The sequence below is a fragment of the Biomphalaria glabrata genome, chromosome 14 (assembly GCF_947242115.1).
Source record: "Biomphalaria glabrata chromosome 14, xgBioGlab47.1, whole genome shotgun sequence".
Lineage (NCBI taxonomy): Eukaryota > Metazoa > Mollusca > Gastropoda > Planorbidae > Biomphalaria > Biomphalaria glabrata.
Window position 1 is genome coordinate 13,506,241 of NC_074724.1, and position 19,004 is coordinate 13,525,244.

The 19,004-nt window shown below is 41.3% G+C and overlaps 1 protein-coding gene across 3 annotated transcripts in view; it reads left to right on the forward strand.

Annotated features, from left to right (window-relative positions):
- Nucleotides 1-19,004, forward strand: part of LOC129922783 (sushi, von Willebrand factor type A, EGF and pentraxin domain-containing protein 1-like) — an 85,512-nt gene that overhangs the window by 36,508 nt on the left and 30,000 nt on the right. For all 3 annotated transcript variants that reach the window (XM_056009987.1, XM_056009986.1, XM_056009988.1), the window contains one exon: nt 17,270-17,368. In XM_056009987.1, coding sequence (XP_055865962.1) covers nt 17,270-17,368 — 99 coding nt within the window. The remainder of the gene's footprint in view (nt 1-17,269; nt 17,369-19,004) is intronic.

Consider the following 19,004-nt stretch of genomic DNA (forward strand, 5'->3'; position numbering starts at 1 on the left):
AGAACAGAAACAACATTAGAAATTGAGTTCGGGATTCCCATTTTCTATTTTTAAATTCTTACTCCGTTGCTGTAATCGGAGGGTTACTATTGTCCTTAGATCTTATGCGTGTAAATATACATGATTTGATAAACAAACCAGGTAATACGCCTTTGAGATTATAGTTTATTTCAACTACATATGTTGATGTATTGATATGTAAATGGTAATTTTAAAAAACAACGTTAAAGCTAACATTCAAATAAAATAATTTAACTTTAAAAAAAAAAACATTGACAAAGTGTTGTTACGAAAATTCACTGGTATGTAAAGGAGTATTTTCAATAGTTTTAGTGAATTGCCATTAAATAAAAAGTATTCCAATGTTCTACTTTGAATGACGGCATTTTCAGATGCGGTTATGAAACCAAGTTGGCTTCACGAATATATAGCAATATCCAAAAATAATTTAAGAATATTCATGAACAATTATGAAACATTTACTATTCAAAAATATTTAAAAAAACAACAGCAAAGCAGGATATGTTTTAGTGACCTCTTAGTCTTATGATATTGTTTGAAAATTGATAAAAATTTTAATTTAAATTTTTAAAACTCATGTGTGACACCAAAAGACTTTTTTGGGGTTAATGATGAAATATTATTTTGAAATTGTCTAGTTATGTAGCTTATGACGACTTATAGGAACCATCAGTGGTTGGATGCAACAATGGTTTCATAAGTTTTATAGAATTAAGAACAGATCTATCTACTATTCACCTTGTTATGTGTAACGGATGCATGTGTAATCAGATGTAACTGAAGTATTTCTAAAATGAGTATGAAGACTAAGTGTGTGCGTACCTTGTATGATGTATTTTCAATCTGCGAGCTCTTCATGCACACCGTCACAAATATAGATAAGGTACTAACAGGAACACAGACTCAAATGACCAAGTTGACTCAAGGTGAACTTCAAACAAACGTTTATACAGAATGGGCAACAGTCTAGTCTGTCACTATAGAACGATGTTATCCCCTAACCCTAAACGTCAATCTTAACCTCTAACCCCAAAGTTTATGTCGTCATTCTAAAATATCCGTTCACTGTCAGTACATTAAAGTGCGTAACCCAACTAACTAAAGTAGCTATCTAACAGTTCCTCTGTCAGTACATTAAAGTGCGTAGCCCAACTAACTAAACTAGCTATCTAACAGTTCCTCTGTCAGTACATTAAAGTGCGTAGCCCAACTAACTAAACTAGCTATCTAACATATGATACACAGGCAATTTTAGACCGCAATTTCATTTCTATTTGAATCTAATTATAAAAATTGTAAATAACATATAAGCCAATCCCGAAAATAAGCTCATCTTTCTAGAGTTTTGTGAAACAAATGTTAAACTCTTATTGTAAACTGAAGTTCGCTAGATTTCGAAAGGAAGTTGCTATTGCTCGTTTTGCTAAGCTCTTAAATACTAATTTGGATTTTTTTTTTTTTTAAAAACGGGAAGATTTAACGGTTGGTGATGACTTAAGCAGGCTTAAAAAATTGTTTTACATGGTAGGCATCTAACCAGTGGCGTAGCTACCAATGTGCGGGTGGTGCGGGCCGCACCGGGCACAAAGTGGAGAGGGGCACCAAAATTCCCCCAGCGTGTATTAATTTCCTATTTCCCTGAGCGTTTCAGTAAAAGCTACTAATTGTATGGACACGAACAAACTTAAACTACTGTATTTAAACATGAACTAACGATTTATAAACTAGTCATGTTGCTATTTTGTTTCATCTCCTTGACTATTTCTTCCATACAATGTAAGTTATAGAACAGTTTGAATCTAATTTACTAGATTTATTTCGGACACACAGTACATGTTGTTACTGCACTGATCAATGCTCTGTAATATAAAGAAGAAGAAGAAGATAGGCCAACCTTTTTTACTTCATTGTTTAGTTCATTGGTTTAATCTATATATTGAGTTTACAAATATATTTCTAAACTCTAGCTCTAAACAATTGTAATAGTTTATTCATTTCTTTATGATTCTTTATAGTTTAATTTTGGAAATAATTCTATTGTAATGTCAATATTTTTAAATAAGCTAATCTTTGTTTTCTACGAGTTTTATTTTAACCAAACTAGTTAATTGTAATACTGTAACGTAAAAAAATTATGAACAGTGCTCAAGACTAACTAGTCTAGCTGGCGCCTCTCAACCCTTTTAAGCTCAGCCAGAGAAATCGGCATCTCTGGTTCTGTCCGGTCTGGGTAGACTATAAGGGCCCCATACCCAGATCTATCGGGGTCCGTCATTACCGTTCCATCGGTATAGCAGAAAATGGCATCTGATGGGTAGGACTTTAGTGTAGCTGATGCCAAGTTTTGGAGTATGGCAGGCGTTAATCGCCTCTTGGTGGCTCCCTCTTGCCCTATAAGGGACATGTTTATTTGTGGGGCCGACAATCTCCTCCACTGAGGGCAAATACTAATTCTTCTAATAGGAATTCTATCAGTGGAGAGCCCAGCGGATTTAGACAAATTGGCCGCTATGTGGAGAAACGATCGCATTTTTATGCGGTTCCTCTCTCTCCACTGTTGCACTAAGATTGTGGTGAGTAGAATAGAGTCGCCCCTTTTGTAGCGCTCGTAGGCCGTAAGTGCCGTCCTCTTCCTCCTTAGATTTAAAGGGGCCACGTTTGTTAAGATTTCAGCAGCGTTTGTTTAGCTTGTCCGAAAGGTGCCACAAATGAACCTTAGTGCCTGTGATTGTACTCGGTCGAGTGATTCGAGAGCAGCTTTACTAGCATATACTTGAACTGTATAGCTGTACTCAATTTGTGATCTGACTGCCCCTAAGTACAATGTGCGTAGCATGTAAGCTTTGGCAACCCACTTTGTGCTGGCCAGCTTTCTTAGTAACGCTAATTTCTCCGAGGCTTTTCTTTCCACTTCCTGGACGTGCTGGAACATTGACTACTTTCTATCCAGGGTCACCCCTAGATATTTTGGCGTGTTTTCACGTTGGAGTCGCAGCCCACCGAGTTGAACTCGAATGGAGCCTTAAGAATGTCGATCCCTAGGCTGAACAGGGACCAGGTCGTTTTGGCAACGTTTATCTGAATTTGTCATTTGTCGCAATACGAGAAGATGGTTTGGAGGTCTGCTTGTAATGCCGCCTGTATTTGGTCGGCTTTCTTCCCGGTTGACCAGGGGACAATGTCATCCGCATAAAGCAGTTTCTTTGAACACACTGAGGTGCGTTTCTTAAATTTCTTAAGTCTAAAGAAGCATCGAGACAATTTCAAGTCACATCATTGCCAGAGTCCACCGACTATAGGCAAGCTGTTATTGGATATGAATTAACTGAACAATTAAAAGCAACAAAGCAAGATAAGACGGTTATCATTGAATCCAGAAAGAAATGATGAGGCCGACATCCTAAATGATGAAAAAGAAGAAAATACTTCAATACCGCAGGTTCTAGAGACTAAAGGCAGCACACAAGCATGTCTTTAGTACACTCCTCAAAAATTCATACTGAAGAAACTGAACCATCAGACAGTGTAAAAAATTCAGAAAAATTGGAGATTGGCCAGATGTGATCACAGATAATATTCGCATACACCTTGTCACTGAAGGATCTGAAACAGTTCAGCGTATGGACAGTCAATTCAGAGAGAAGTATAGACATCAGCAAAAGGAAAGGCTAGGAAGCTTTCAAAGGCTTGGTTTTTCCGGCAAATGTCAAACGGCGAGAAAGTTCTTAGAAAGTGGATGTGTTATTCGCCGAAAAAAAAAGAACCCTTATTTTGCTACCCCTGTATACTCTTCTCAACAAGATCAAGTACCAAATCTTCATTTAAATCCAAAGATAGATTCAATGAGTGGTGGAGGTTATCCCCGAAAATAGAAAAACATGAGTCCAGCAGAGCTCACATTCAGTCATCGCTTGCTTGGAGGGAACTTGAAGCTCGCCTGAGAATAGGGAACAATATTGACAACAAGGCCCAAGATTTGATTATACAAGAGACGAAAACCTGGAGAGTTAGTAAAATTACTATCAAAGTACGATCCACTCTTGAGGGAGCATGTGCTTCGAACTAAGCTTTGTTCCAGACCGAATTCATACATGTCTCCACAAATACAAAATGATATTGGGGGATCACGCTAAAAAAACAAATCATACAGCAAGTAAAACAAGCCAAATATTTCTCTATTATTTTTGACAGTACATCTGACATCTCAAAGCTGGATCAAACTTCCCAAATTTTACGTTACTTTGTCATGGATAATGACGGGGTGCAGGTTTGTGAGTCTTTTGTTGACTTCATCGACACAGAGGACAAGCATGCTGCTGGAATCGCTGAGATGATTCTAGAGAAACTGCGTTCGGATGGCTTAGACATAATGGACTGCAGGGGTCAAGGCTATGATAATGCTGCGGTCATGAAAGGTCAAAACTACGGTGTCCAAAAACGTATTCTAGAAGTCACTATTCATTGCCTGCTCAAACCATTCTCTTAATTTAGCAGAAATTCTAGCTGCTGAAGCTGAAGTCAATTCGGTAACATTTTTTGGTACACTGGACCGTTCACACTCGTTTTTCTCAACTTCAACACACCGCTGGGATATCCTCATCAAAATAACCGGAACTAGTCTTAAACGTTTAGTTGAGACCCACTGGAGAGCCAGAGGAGAAACCATCAAGTTGTTTAGGGATAAATTTTCTAAAATTATAGAAACTTTGGAGACATTAACAAGCAGAGATGAAGCAGATGGATTATTAGTTGCTATTCAGTCTTTTAATTTTCTCACATATCTTGGATTTTGAGCTCCTGTATTAACTGAAATTAATGATGCGCAATTCTACCGTCAAAAATAAGGATTGTCTATACGAGACCGCTCACTCAAACTAAAAACATTAGAGACATTTTAAAGTAGTAATCGAGAGGACATCGTTGAAGTCAGCATTACCTTTGCCGAAGGCGTGTGTATAGATCTAAGAATCAGTACAGAACCTCAAAAAAATTGGCCATAAGAAAAAGATGCCTGGTGAGAAAAGTGACGACTCTGTACTTACACACAAAGAAGAGCTACGAAGGGAAATTTTTTCTACCTTGGACAGGATTGTTCAAGAAATAATCACCCGATTCGAGCAACTTCCCTTCATGACGTAGCAGATAGATATGAATTTTTGTCGCCTTCCCAGCTATTAAATCATCGGGTCGAAATCAATCTACATAGTGCTCCTAGTGACATTGATAAAAACGAATTTCTGCTGGAGCGAAAGAGGCTTTAACGGTTTGTCACAGTTTCATCAGAAGCCTCCGAACTTCCAAAACAAGGACCTGTTGAGCTGTTGAAATTTATAAAAAAAAATATCAGCTAGATGATTCAGTCCCGAATATCGTCATCATGATTTGCATATTTTTTACTATTGCGGTAAGCGTCGCTACATGCGAGAGAAGTTTTTTCCAAACTTAAACTGATCAAGAATTACTTGCGATCAACGTTGACAAATTTACGACTCACGAATTTGGCCATTTTGTCCATTGAACAAGAGCTGGTGAAAAAAATTGATTTCGATAAAATTATTGATACTTTTGCCAGCAAGAAAGCGCGTAAAATTCAATTGTAGTATGTTTATGTAAAAGTAATTTTTTTTTAATTGACAATATTTGATTAATGAATACATATTATTTTGAACAAAAAAAGTAATGTTTTGCAATGTTATTAATAATTAGTTGTTTTTTTTTTTGTTTTTTTTTTGGGGGGGAGGGGCATCAAGATAAGGTACCGCACCAGGCATCTTATACTCTAGCTACGCCACTGCATCTAACATAAATGAATGAAACAAATCTCCGACTGCAAGGAAAGAAATTGACTTTCATTTTCTCTTTCATCGAGATATTAAATCTATTTTAAAGAGTTTGACATAACGTATTTGTTGACAAATGAATTACTACTTAAGGACATCGATATCTATGGATATGGATGGCTGCCTGGTCGTGCGGTTTGCGCGCTGGACTGTCGTTCGGATTTATCGACGGTCGAGGGTTCAAACCCTGCCCGCTCCCATCCCCCGTCGTCCTGCGGGAGGTTTGGACTAGGAAGTAAACTATCTTCAACTCTGAAGGAACATCCGAAACATGTAAAACAAACATTTTACTATGTAATTCCCCTTACAATGCTCTATGAAGAAATGACAATTCGCTTCTAGGATGAAATAAATGAAACAAATTAACTGTAATTGACAATTATTAAACATCTGTTACTGATGTCCAAATTGTGTTGCAGGAAAAAATAGATTTACAAAATGATGTCTTCAGTAAAAAGAATGTTAACCTAAGAGACACCACAGAGATAGGGCAGAACGTAAATGTTCCTGTGAAATTTCAAAACTGTGGTCGGAAATGGAATTACTTGTTAGTTTTTCCATTAACATACCTGGTTAACCTAGATCTAGCCTTGCTTTGGCTCATTTAAAGCTTGAAATTTCTAATATTGTCAGACTGCAGGGGACACAAGGTTCCCATTAGCTTAATTTCATTTTGTACTGAATTCAGCAATAATTCAGCAATAATAATGTTTATATTAAAAATAAAACTAAATTTACAATTAAACCTAAAAGACCGTTGGCCCTAATATTCAATAATTTAAAAGAGGGTTTTTCTTAGGATTTAATGATATAATGATAATAATGGCAATGCCTTCGATTCCGAAGATTAAGACTGAGTGCAGTGTTTCACATAACTAGAGCACGAAATTTGGGAAAATATCAAGGTCGCAACTGGGTTTGCCTAGTTGTAACGCCCTTCCTTCTCTAAGCTCGCCAAAGAAGATCGCCTTTGGTATGCGGTCGTCTCCCATGCGGTATAAGTGTTGTTGACAGCATAAAAAATAATAAATAAATGACATTTTGTTCAAATTTGCCTTCTCACGCTTCTTTATAAGTGTATTTCTTACCGGGCGAGGGGGCTCTGGCGAATTTTTAAAGAAAAAATACGAAAAGGGGGCGTTAGGCCAAAAACGATTGAAAACCACTGGTCTAAGGGTTTCTAACGACACCATTGACCAGCACGTATTACAGGTTGGGAAGCAGAACATATTGGTAGCATAGAATAGAGAATAGAGTCCCTTTAGTTAACAAGATCCAAATGTTTAATGTAATAAAAGATAAAAGGGGGAAGAGATTACAATGGCGTAAATGACCTAATTATAAATCCTAAAGTTATCTATCTATAAGTAAATATAAATGAGATAATCAAATCATCGTACTGACAGCTGGTGGTACAAGTTGTTTATAAACGTAGCAATATTAATCCTGCGTTTAGCTGTAGTCCACACAGAAGCTTAACCATCTGCCTTGGTGGTGTAGAATCTTCCGGTCAGCGTGAGTGTCTGCGTTGGGAGGTGTCAGCTCGAGCTGATAACTCCTATTGAAATCAGAATGTCCCAGCCGCTGTGGTATGTCCTCGTAGTGAAGGAACGCAGTAGAGGCGAAGCGATGAATAGCCAGGCTGTGGGGGCTGATGAATAGCCAGGCTGTGGAGACTGATGAATAGCCAGGCTGTGGGGACTGATGAATAGCCAGGCTGTGGGGACTGATGAATAGCCAGGCTGTGGGGACTGATGAATAGCCAGGCTGTGGGGACTGATGAATAGCTAGGCTGTGGGGACTGATGAATAGCCGGCTGTGGGGGCTGATGAATAGCCAGGCTGTGGGGGCTGATGAATAGCCATGCTGTGGGGACTGATGAATAGCCAGGCTGTGGGGGCTGATGAATAGTCAGGCTGTGGGGGGCTGATTAATAGCCTGGCTGTGGGGGCTGATGAATAGCCAGGCTGTGGGGACTGATGAATAGTCAGGCTGTGGGGCCTGATGAATAGCCAGGCTGTGGGGGGCTGATGAATAGCCTGGCTGTGGGGACTGATGAATAGCCAGGCTGTGGGGACTGATGAATAGTCAGGCTGTGGGGGCTGATGAATAGCCAGGCTGTGGGGATGGAGGCTGATTAATAGCCAGGCTGTGGGGGCTAATGAATAGCCAGGCTAAGAGGGTTGATGAATAGCCAGGCTGTGACAGTGGATGAATAGCCAGGCTGTGGGGGCTGATGAATAGCCAGGCTGTGGGGGCTGATGAATAGCCAGGCTGTGGGGGCTGATGAATAGCCAGGTTGTGACGGTGGATGAATTGCCAGGTTGTGGGGGTTGATGAATCGACTTAAGATGGTAGCGGTTCCTTCTTCAAGTTTAAGGAGTTAAGGATAGATTCAGTTGCAGGAATGCCAAAAAAAAAAAAGGAATAGGAACAGGTGCAGGAAAATAGAAACAGGAATTACATGAATCCAGGAACAAGGAGTCTGATTGAGCAGTAAGCAGGAAATCTGGTGCCAGAAAACCGCGGCTTTCCAGTACCACCTAATCGTGGTCGCCGCGTGAACACTCCGCTCTCAGGGAGTGGCCAAGGGTACTGGTTGCTTGCCGCTGATGAATTAGCAGCCGGCAAGTGTAAAAGGAACTCAAAGGGGTTATGTCCAGCCCCTCCCCCCTGTGGGGCCCCGGGGCAACGGTGAGTAAGAGACCCTCGGGTTCTCCGAAAAGCGGATAGCGCTGGACACCAACTTGAGGGTTGGTCAGGTTCTCCTGGGACTCGGCTGATTCGTGGGTTTCTCCTTGGGCAAAGACTGGACTGACTGGCGCGGCCTTAGCGAGCTGCGTCGGGCGGACTGGTTGGTGTCCACGAGCTAGGCTCTATCTAGCCCGTCCCCTGTGAGGTAGTAGAGGAACGCGCTTCCCAATAAGCAGTTTCGATACTGGGGATATCGAGCAATCCTTACACAAACACTCCTCCTGTAAGCGAGCTCTTGCCATACGGAGGTGGTGACCAGTGGTGCGGACTTCCCGCACCCTAAAGACCCAGACCCTTTTGCAGGCCCTGCGTACACTACATTCTAATCGGCAGTAGCTAAGGCCGCCAATGGCCTTCGACTTCTATACAAACATGAATAATACACATCAAACCAGAAAACCCGGGTACGAGCAGACCCGAACAGGCTCCGTCGCGCGGGCAGTGGGCGGCAGGCCCGACAACGAAAAATCCTATACTACTCGCCCCGTGGTTCCGATCCTGCGGAACCTGTCGAACCAAGACAAATTAGCGAAGGTTCCCCTTCCCAGGACAAAGCCCTCTTCCCAGGCTACACTGCATTCGTTCTTCCCTCGAAAGAACGGTAGCCAAAGTGTGGCTAGCCAACCACACCAACCTGGTGATCATGTCCCGCACCAGGCCCAACCAACCATTACCACCCAAAAGGCCCAACCAAACACGACCAACGAAGCGAGGACCATCGGTCCTCCAAATCACCAACCATTACAACGGTCTGTCGCTACCAGTCCTAAACCCTTAGGGAGCAATAAACTTAGCCAGATCAAAGTACTTCAGCTCAATATCTGTGGCTTAGTACCTAAGATACTTGAGCTCTCGAAACTCCTCCATGAGAGGGCAATAGACATCGCGCTCTTGCAGGAGACTCTGGTAGGCAAGAAAAGAAGTAGCCACATCAGTGGCTACACGGCTTATAAATGTAAATGCGATGAGTGCCGTGGAATTATCACATATGTAAGAAACGGAATAACGGTTTCACAAAATCCTGGCCCTCAAAGCGGGCGTACTGATGCCATCTCGCTTGATATATTCAAAGCTGGTAGAAAACTTACGGTCATTAATTGTTACAATCCGCCAAAACACGAACTTGCCATTAACCTCGGCAATAAAAACATCCTAACTAAAACTCTATTAGCTGGGGACCTCAATGCCAAATCTCCTGCATGGGGCTATGACGCAACCGACTCCTCAGGCCAAAAAGTCCATGAAATCCTCAATACTACGAACTTATTCTGCTTGCAGAATAAACATAGCCCGCAAACCATCCTACACACTGGCATAGAGACCCGACTTAACACTTATCTCCGCAGACCTAGAGGGGAAAACCACAATCAATGTGCTTGAGATGTTGGAAGCGATCATAGGCCCATAGAAATCACTATTGCCCTCTCAGAGGCCAGGGGTGTAGCCACTAAACGGCTCAAAAAATGGATCTACACTAAGGCTGACTGGCCAGCATACGGGGCGGCTGTCGACTCCGCCCTGTCGTGTATCGCGGTGGAGGAAGGGACCGTCGACGAAAAATACGGCAAAATCACTGCACCGATTTTGGGTGCGGCTAGGAAGTATATCTTGCGGACCTATCCCGGCATACGGCATAGACCCGCTTGGTCCCGAGAATTAGATCGAATAGGGCCAGGAAACGGGCGAGGCGAAGAGCACAAAGAAAGGGGAACCCCGAAGTTCAACGCATTATGCCGAAGGCCAGCGAGGTGGCCCAACGTGTACGGGCGGACCACTGGAGGGATGCCTGTGCCGGGCTGGATCTTCGGAATACTTCCAAAGCCTGGCGTCTTCTTCGTAATCTTGAGGCCAAAGATTCGGCGCGTACAGCCACCCAATTATTGTCACGCAGTGGGGATCGAGTGGCAAAAGATAAAAAATGGCCGAATTGCTTAACAAATATTTCGCTTCAATAAGCAAGTTCGAAAAGAATTCAGCCACGTCTATAGCCCTCAACAAGGAGTGTAAAAGACTCGAGAGGGAATCGAATGGGTCGGAAGACCTGGACACGTGCAACGCGCCCTTCTGCCGTGCTGAGCTGGACAGAGCGATAGCTAAGTGCAAAAACAGAAAGGCTCCTGGGCCAGATAAGGTTACTCCTGAGATGGTAAAATATCTCGGGGGTATTGCGAAAGACAAGCTCCTTGAGTTTGCGAATCGGACCTGGGTAGGGTCCAGACTACCCAGGGCCTGGCGCTGTGCTACCATTGTTCCAATACTAAAAAAGGGCAAAGACGCGACTAAAGTGGAGTCCTACAGACCCATATCCATGACATCCACTATCGGCAAGATAGTAGAACGGATGGTCAGCGAGCGACTCGAGTGGAGCTTTGAGAGTGCCGGTATCCTAGCGCCAAAGCAGGCTGGCTTTAGGGCAGGCTTGAGCCCGATCGACCAGGTCACAGTTCTCATGCAGGAGGTGGCCGATGGGTTCCAGAGGTCCGAGAGCACATATGCAGTTTTTATTGACCTAAAACAGGCTTATGACCGGGTGTGGAAGCAAGGCCTCTATCTTAAGCTTAGAGGCATGGGCGTACGCGGGCGGACCTACAACTGGATAAAACAGTTCCTAACGGAGAGGAAAACACGAACACAGTTCCAGTACTCTCTAAGTGGGGAAAATACCCCTATAAGAGGGTTACCCCAGGGATCCGCCCTCTCATGTATCCTTTTCATGGCCTATCTTAATGATTTGACCAGCTCACTCCGGTGTCGCAAACTGCTATATGCTGATGACATTGTCCTCTGGTCAACCGGGAAGAAAGCTGACCAACTTCAGGCACCAATACAAGCCGACCTCCATACCATCTCCTCGTATTGCTCAAAATGGCAGATTCAGATAAACGCTGCCAAAACGACCTGGAGCCTGTTCAGCCTGGGAATCGACATTCTTTGGGCCCCATTCGAGCTCCAACTCGGTGGGCTGCGACTCCAACGTGAAAACGCGCCAAAATATCTAGGAGTCAACCTGGATAGGAAGCTCTCAATGCACTTGCACATCCAGGACGTTGAACGAAAGGCCTCGGAGAAACTTGGTTACTCAGAAAGCTAGCCAGTACCAAGTGGGGCGCCCGAGCTGACACGCTCTGCACACTGTACACAGGGGCTGTCAGATCCCAAATCGAGAACAGCCTGAACGTGCAGGTGTACGCAAGCAAGACGGCCCTCGAATCACTCGACCGTGTACAGGCCAGGCTCTCAGATTCGTTTGCAGCACCTATAGAACGAGCCCAACTTCCGCTGCAGAAATCATGTCCAACATGGCTCCTCTCAGCCTGAGGAGAGAGCGCGCCGTGCTAACGGCCCTAGAACGCTACAAAAGGGGCGAACCAGGGCTACCGACCCATACATTAGTGACTCCGTGGAGCGTTAAAAACAGGATAAAACGGACATCATTTATGCACTGCGCGTCAAATTTGAGTGCTCAAGCTGGCCACTCTACTGATCGGGTCCCAATCCGACGGATAAGCACGTGCCCGCCCTGGAGGAGACAGCCCATCCCTCCCATAAATTTCACTATACACGGGTTGGTGGGGGCCACAAAGCGGCACACACACCCGGATTTACTGAGGAAGATGGCATTGGACACACTAAAGACCTACCCGGCCGATGCCATTTACTGTTACACAGACGGGTCGGTCACGTAGGACCCCTTAAGAGCTGGGTATGGGGCCTATATCTGTTACCCAGACCATGAACCAGACAAGTTGTCAGGCGCATGCGACCTCGCCGCATGTAGCTTTGATGCAGAATTAAGGGCGATAACCAATAGCCTCAATTACGTGCTCCAAAAACTGCGTGAAAAGATAACTGTTGCGACTAACGTTGTAATGGTTACTGATTCCCAGTCCTGCCTCCAAGACATGGCTGGCTTAGGGGGAAAGTCCAAATTGGTGGAAGAGGCATTAGGCGCCGCAAATAACATCCGCCTACTTATTGGAGCTGTCATCGTTATGCAGTGGGTGCCCTCGCACTGCGGCGTGAGTGACAATGCCGTGGCTGATGCTCTAGCACGAGAAGGGGAGCGCTGGCCGTGCCCACTTTCGAGTCACCAAGTACGTTCCAACAGGCTACGACAGCAATACGAGAGTGGGTACATGAAAAGTGGTTGAAATCCTGGGATGACTTCAACACTGCCAGGGGAGTCTGGCAGCACATGCGTCGCCCAAATCAAGAGGACCCGTGGTGGAGGCTAAAAAGGTCGGAACAAACAACAATAGCGCAGTGGCGTACGGGACACTGCCCCATAGGTGGGTACTTCGCCCGGTTCCGGCCAAATTTCGATGCCAGTTGCCGACACTGTGGGGAATCAGAAGAGACGGTGGCGCACGTCTTGCAAGAGTGTCCGCAGCTCTGCGAGCTGCGGGAGGACGTATCCAGTGGTTCACTATGTTTGTACGGAAGCTATGAGGCACTACGCCAAACAGCAGAGTTCCTTACCAGGGCACTACGGGAGACCTAGGTCTCCCTGCCTTGTCACCAATTGGAGTTCATCTCAGGTGCCAGAAAACAGAAAGTATGGGGATTCAGCAACAGGCCGCAGTCAGGCTGAAAAAAAACCCACTGAGCTAGATATATTCATAATAGAAAAGGGCAAAGTGTTCTCCTCGGGCAAAGCCGTCAATCAGTGAATCACATAAGGTCAATTGACACACACAATGCAGGTCAATGAGGTTAGATCAAAACAAGGGAAAGGATTATAATACAAAGGGGTGGGGGGAGAAACGGTGATAAACTTAACACGAACTATGTATGTTTGTAAGCGACCAAGCCGCCATTGTTTACATACGGCTGTCGGCCATGAACAATGGAATAAAACTTAAAAAATAAAAGAATTTTTTTTAAAGTTCCATTAGGCTAGAGAATAGAAAGTAGTGATATAAAATTCATTACTATTTTCTAAGTTCAGTGTCAATATGCATTATACAGATCATCAAGACAATCAGCCGAGATAAAAGAAATGAAATAGAATGTAACAATAATGTCAACACATGGTAGACATAAGTTATTGCATTAAAAAAAATATGTAATTATCTCGCGTAGGATTGGCATTTACCACATTAAATGTCTCCCGAGATGACAATTTCGTCTATTTGTAAGGACATTTTAATGAGTTTTCAGGATATTTTAATAATTTCAGGAGATTTACAGGACCTTTTCATATATTTTAAATTTCAGTAGATATCCGGAAGATCCTGAAAATTCAGAAGGCCACGGGAACCCTGTTATAAGTTATAATTTCAAATAAGATATATTGTTATAATGGTTTAGTTTAATAATTTACTATAAGGATTAGCGCGGGGCGTATGAAAGTGCGGGGCCCTCTGCTGCCGGATAGGTCGACCCTGAGAGTCAAGGTGTTAAGAGAAGGGGAAGAGGAGGGGAAACTAGGCACACATCTTCTGATGGTGCTTAATATTGCAAAAATAAAATAATTCAATTCTGCATAATTTGATGAGGTCGAATGTTTTTGCTCAGCGGTCGGATTGTCAAAATATGATACACTAGCTCATACCCATGCTACGCTACATTTGAAATAGTTGGTTTATTCTATCTATTTATATTTTGCCCATAACACTAATTGACCCATCAAAAAAACGCATCCGCAACACAGTTTTCTAGGGTACACATTCTTTGTCTTTTTCCTTTTTTTTTTCCATTCTTCAAACGAAGGGTCCACAAAATTCTATTAAAAAGTATGAACAAGCAATACCTACGCCGATTAGTTATAGCCCTCCAACTCCCTGCACAACAATGCCATCCACATATACACACACTATTTTTCGATGAAACACCCTTTCAATGAAAAAACATCACTACTCTCAAAATATTATAGTCCACTCTTGAAAAATATATATATATTTTTTTAAACTTAAGAGGCTCCTTATTTAGAATAACCCATCTTCACAAACATAATTAACCCTCCCCCGCCTAAACTAAACCAACGAAAGCACACCGACTTTTAATAAGCCCTTGTATTCACTGTGACAATTTTAGAATATTTTAATTTTTACTTTAGAATAGAAGCTTAATGAAAATCCAGATCTAGTCGTTTTAAAATGGTTCTACACACACTCGCTTTCATACAGATGTAAAAACACATGAATTTATCACAATGAACTAAGGATATCCCCTCACCTACAGTCTGACGATTATCTAAACCTAGAGGAGAAGGCTCCGGTCATTTCATCCCCGGTCACTTCATCCCCGGTCATTTCATCCCCTGGTCGTTTCATCCCCCGGTCATTGAATACCTTAAGGTTTTAGTTTCCACGGAGGTACGAGTTTAATTGATGCATTGTAAATAAACAAACGCGATTGTCATCAAGAAGGCCATAGTGTTTTCAAAACAGATCTAGACCTATTTCAAAAAAAAATAAATTTTTTTATCCATTAAAAAATTAGAAAAGTCAAAAAAGAGTTTGTCGTTCATACTTACGAGCTCGCATTTTTTTCCCGACAAAATACATTAACAGTAAATCACCAAAGAATAGCAATATTAAAACAGTCTCAAAGCCTAAAAAACTTAAATGCTTCATATTTAATGTAACATACACATCATGGGCGTAGCCAGGATTTTTTTTCGGGGGGGGGGGGGGGGGTTGGGGGGGGATTTTTTCTCCCCCCTCCCCTCGCAAAAAAAAAAATTATGTATATGTGTGTGTGTACATGATCTTTATTACATTCTGACCCTTCATTCTTTTGGAAGACGTTTATTGTGCCCTAGAATAGGTTCTTCCTGGAGTTAGTGGAAAAATTGTAGACTCCCCGCCATTCACAGCAAGGGTTTTGGGGAGCGCTTGGAGCTCCCCCAGAGCGCCGCCAAGCACTATTTCTAGTATTCAAAGCCAACAAAATGCATATTCTGAGGTATCTACAGTACATTTTCCTGCTTTTAAAAAGTTTTGTTTCAAAAACCTAAAATGCTATTCTTACTGCCTTACTGGCGCCAAGTTGTACTAGGATATCATCGCAACCCTTAGTATGCGTAATTCATTTTGTCGGAAAACATGTCCCGCAAACCTCGTGCGACGCTCTGTCACAACCTTACTAAGGTGTCCACTCCCAATTCGGCATAGGATTTCCTTGATTTAGACCCGATCTCTATAACTGACTCCTAAATTCTGTCTTAGCCATCTTTGTTGAGCCACATTTAGTGTTTTTCAATTTTGGCAGATGACTATTATACGCACTTTATTAATGGAGTCCCGCCACTGGTAGAAATGTGTAACCTCTCTTGAATACGCTCTTGGAATTAGGTGACTGTAGCTTGTTTTAGATTTTATATCGAAAAGGGAAGTTTTATCGTCAAAATCATCTGTTGGAGGTTTTAAACTAAAACATCTCTGAAGTTGTTTTTTTTTTTAATTCAAAACCCCATTTAGCTACGGTCATAGAATTTGGTAACTGTAGTTTGCTTTATAAAAATATTGAAGATAGAGGTTTTCAACCTCAAAACTTTCTGTAGGGGGATTTTAAACTCAAAACCATCTGGAGGGGTTTTAAACTTTTAAGAAAAACCATCTGTAAGAGAAGGGTTAAACTCAAAACCCCCAATTGGCTTGGCTACGCTCAAATAATTTTAGTGTGTAATTTGTTTTTTTTTTATTAAAGACTTATTGTTTTAACATCAAACCCCGATGAAAGGGGGTTTAAACTCAAAACCCCTTTTGGCAACTCTCATAGCATTTTAAGTGCGTAATTTGCTTTTTTATATTGAAGAGTTATTTTTTTAGCTTCAAACTCCACTGGAGAGGAGTTTAAACTCAAAACCCCTTTGACTACACTCATAGAATTTTGAGTGTATAATTTGATTTGTTTTTAATCTTAAAGAGGTATTTTTTTACCTTCAAATCCCGCTGAAAGGGGTTTAAACTCAAAACTGAGTCAAAACCCATTTACCTATGCTCATAACATTTTGAGTGCGTAATTTGCTTTTTTTTATTATAATAAAGAGGTATTTTTTAGCTTCAAACCCTACTGAAGAGGGGGGGGGGTTAAACTCAAAACCCTTTGGCTAAGCTCATAGAATTTTGAGTGTGTATTTGCTTTATTTATATTGAATAGGGGTTTTTAAAATCAAAATCTTCCTTAACTCTGCTCTTGGAATTTGGGGATTGTCGTTTACATTTTTTTGTTTTGTTTTTAGAAGAGAGGGATTTAACTGCAAAAACCCCTGGTAGAGGGTTCTAAACTCAAACCCCCCCTGGTAGGGGGTTTTAAACTCAAAACCCCTTGGCTGCGCTGGGGCAAGTGATGGTTTAGTATTAAAATGACACCCAAAATAAACAAAATCAAAGCAAAAAATGAGTTATTTAATTCCGATCCCCCTACCCTCAAGGGGGGGGGGGATTTCATTTCGTGGGGGAGGGGGTTTGAACCCCAAGAACCCCCCCCCTGGCTACGCCCATGATACACATACATTGTAAACATCAACAACAGAGAGGAAAACTGTTTCCAGCACAGATAGAAATAGAGGTCAAAGAGTTAATAAGCTAATGCTGTAATTGTTCTGCAAAGCACATAATTTGTTCTTGTTATTCTATTAGATATAAGCTATCCATTGTCTTTTTCCCCCTTTAAAAAAATGTAATGATAATGTTGTTTTTTTCTAGAATGTCCGAAAATTTGCATACCAAATGACCCGTGTAAATATACAGGGACCAGTAGCTGTGTGTGCCCGAGTGGATATTATGGACAAGAGTGTTCGAAGCGTAGGTTGTTTTTTTTTCCAACGGTTTTTATTATTCGTCTGATGACAGAGCTTACTACAACGGTTATCTGGACACATCAATTAGTTGTTTTTTTATTTTATTGTTCTATTTTTTTAAAACCGATATCGATCATATGGGATTTGGTAAACTCATTGTTTTCTTTAAATTTTGTATTCCTTGCATTGATCAAGCCGTTAATGTTCAAGTGACCTAACAATGAAAGCTAGTTACTTCATTAACCGGCAAGTAGAATCAATTCATGTATAATTTTTTTTTTCTCTCAGTGAAAATAATATCAGAACATGTATCTCGAAATAGTGGGAAAACACTGTCTCGCGAAAGACATATATATTTATGCACAACAAAACATAAAAAGAATAAAACAATCTTATAAAAGGGAAATAACTGCAAATTTAAAGCCATATTTCTCAAGGTGGTGATCTTATCTTATATAATACAGACGTTACTTCAAAAAAGAAGATGATTACGTCCTACGCGTCATGCATTTAGTCATGCATATTAACCAATGACTTAAATTCTGCCAAGTCACTGGTTTTCCTGGCTAGCTCAGGCAACCCATTCCATGCTCTAATAGCACTAGGGAAGAAGGAGTATTTGTACAAATTTGTCCTAGCATATGGGACGAGGAATGTGCCTTTATCTTTGTGTCTTTCAGAGTATTTTATTAAATTTTGTTTTTGTATTTGAAGATTATGGTTCAGTGTTTTATGTATGATTGCTACTTTACTTTTGAGCCTTCTGTCCTGAAGGCTTTCTAAATTTAGTGATTTTACTAAAGGTGTTACTCTAGTCAAATGTGAATATTCGTTTGTTATGAATCGCACTGCTCTATTTTGTGTCTGTTCTAGTTTCTTAATGTTTTCTTGAGTTGAGGGGTCCCAAACAGAGGATGCATATTCTATTATTGGCCTAACCAAGGTTAAATAACATTTTAGTTTTATGTTCTTATTTGATTTATAGAAATTTCTTTTAATAAATCCTAATGCTTTGTTTGATTTTTTTGTAGTTTCATCAATATGTGGATTCCATGACAGTTTTTCATTTATTATAACACCTAGGTATTTTGCGTTTTTAGTCTGTGTTACTGGTTTGCCATGAATAAGATAAGTGGAATTAATTTGTTTTAGTTTTTTTGTTATTCTTAACAACTGACATTTTTCTGGGTGGAAAGACATGCTCCAATTTGATTCCCATTTCTGTAATTCATCTAATTCTCTTTGTAAAATATCTGTGTCTTGTGTTGTTTTTATTGTTCTATATATTATGCAATCGTCTGCAAATAATCTGACTTTTGTTCCTGAAGTAATGCAATTTGGTAAATCATTTATGTAAATTAAAAATAGTAGTGGACCCAAGACTGTTCCTTGAGGTACACCTGAGTTTACTGTTATCGGTGTTGATTTAGAGCCATTTATTATTACAGTTTGTTCTCTCCCTGTCAGAAAGTCTTTAATCCACTGATGCAGTGGACCATTAATGCCGAAATATTTTAATTTTTTAAGCAAACTATGGTGGTGAACTTTGTCAAAAGCCTTAGAAAAATCTAGTAAGATAGCATCTATTTGTTCACTATTATCTAAACCTTTTGAAAAATCATCAATTAGTCCTATTAGTT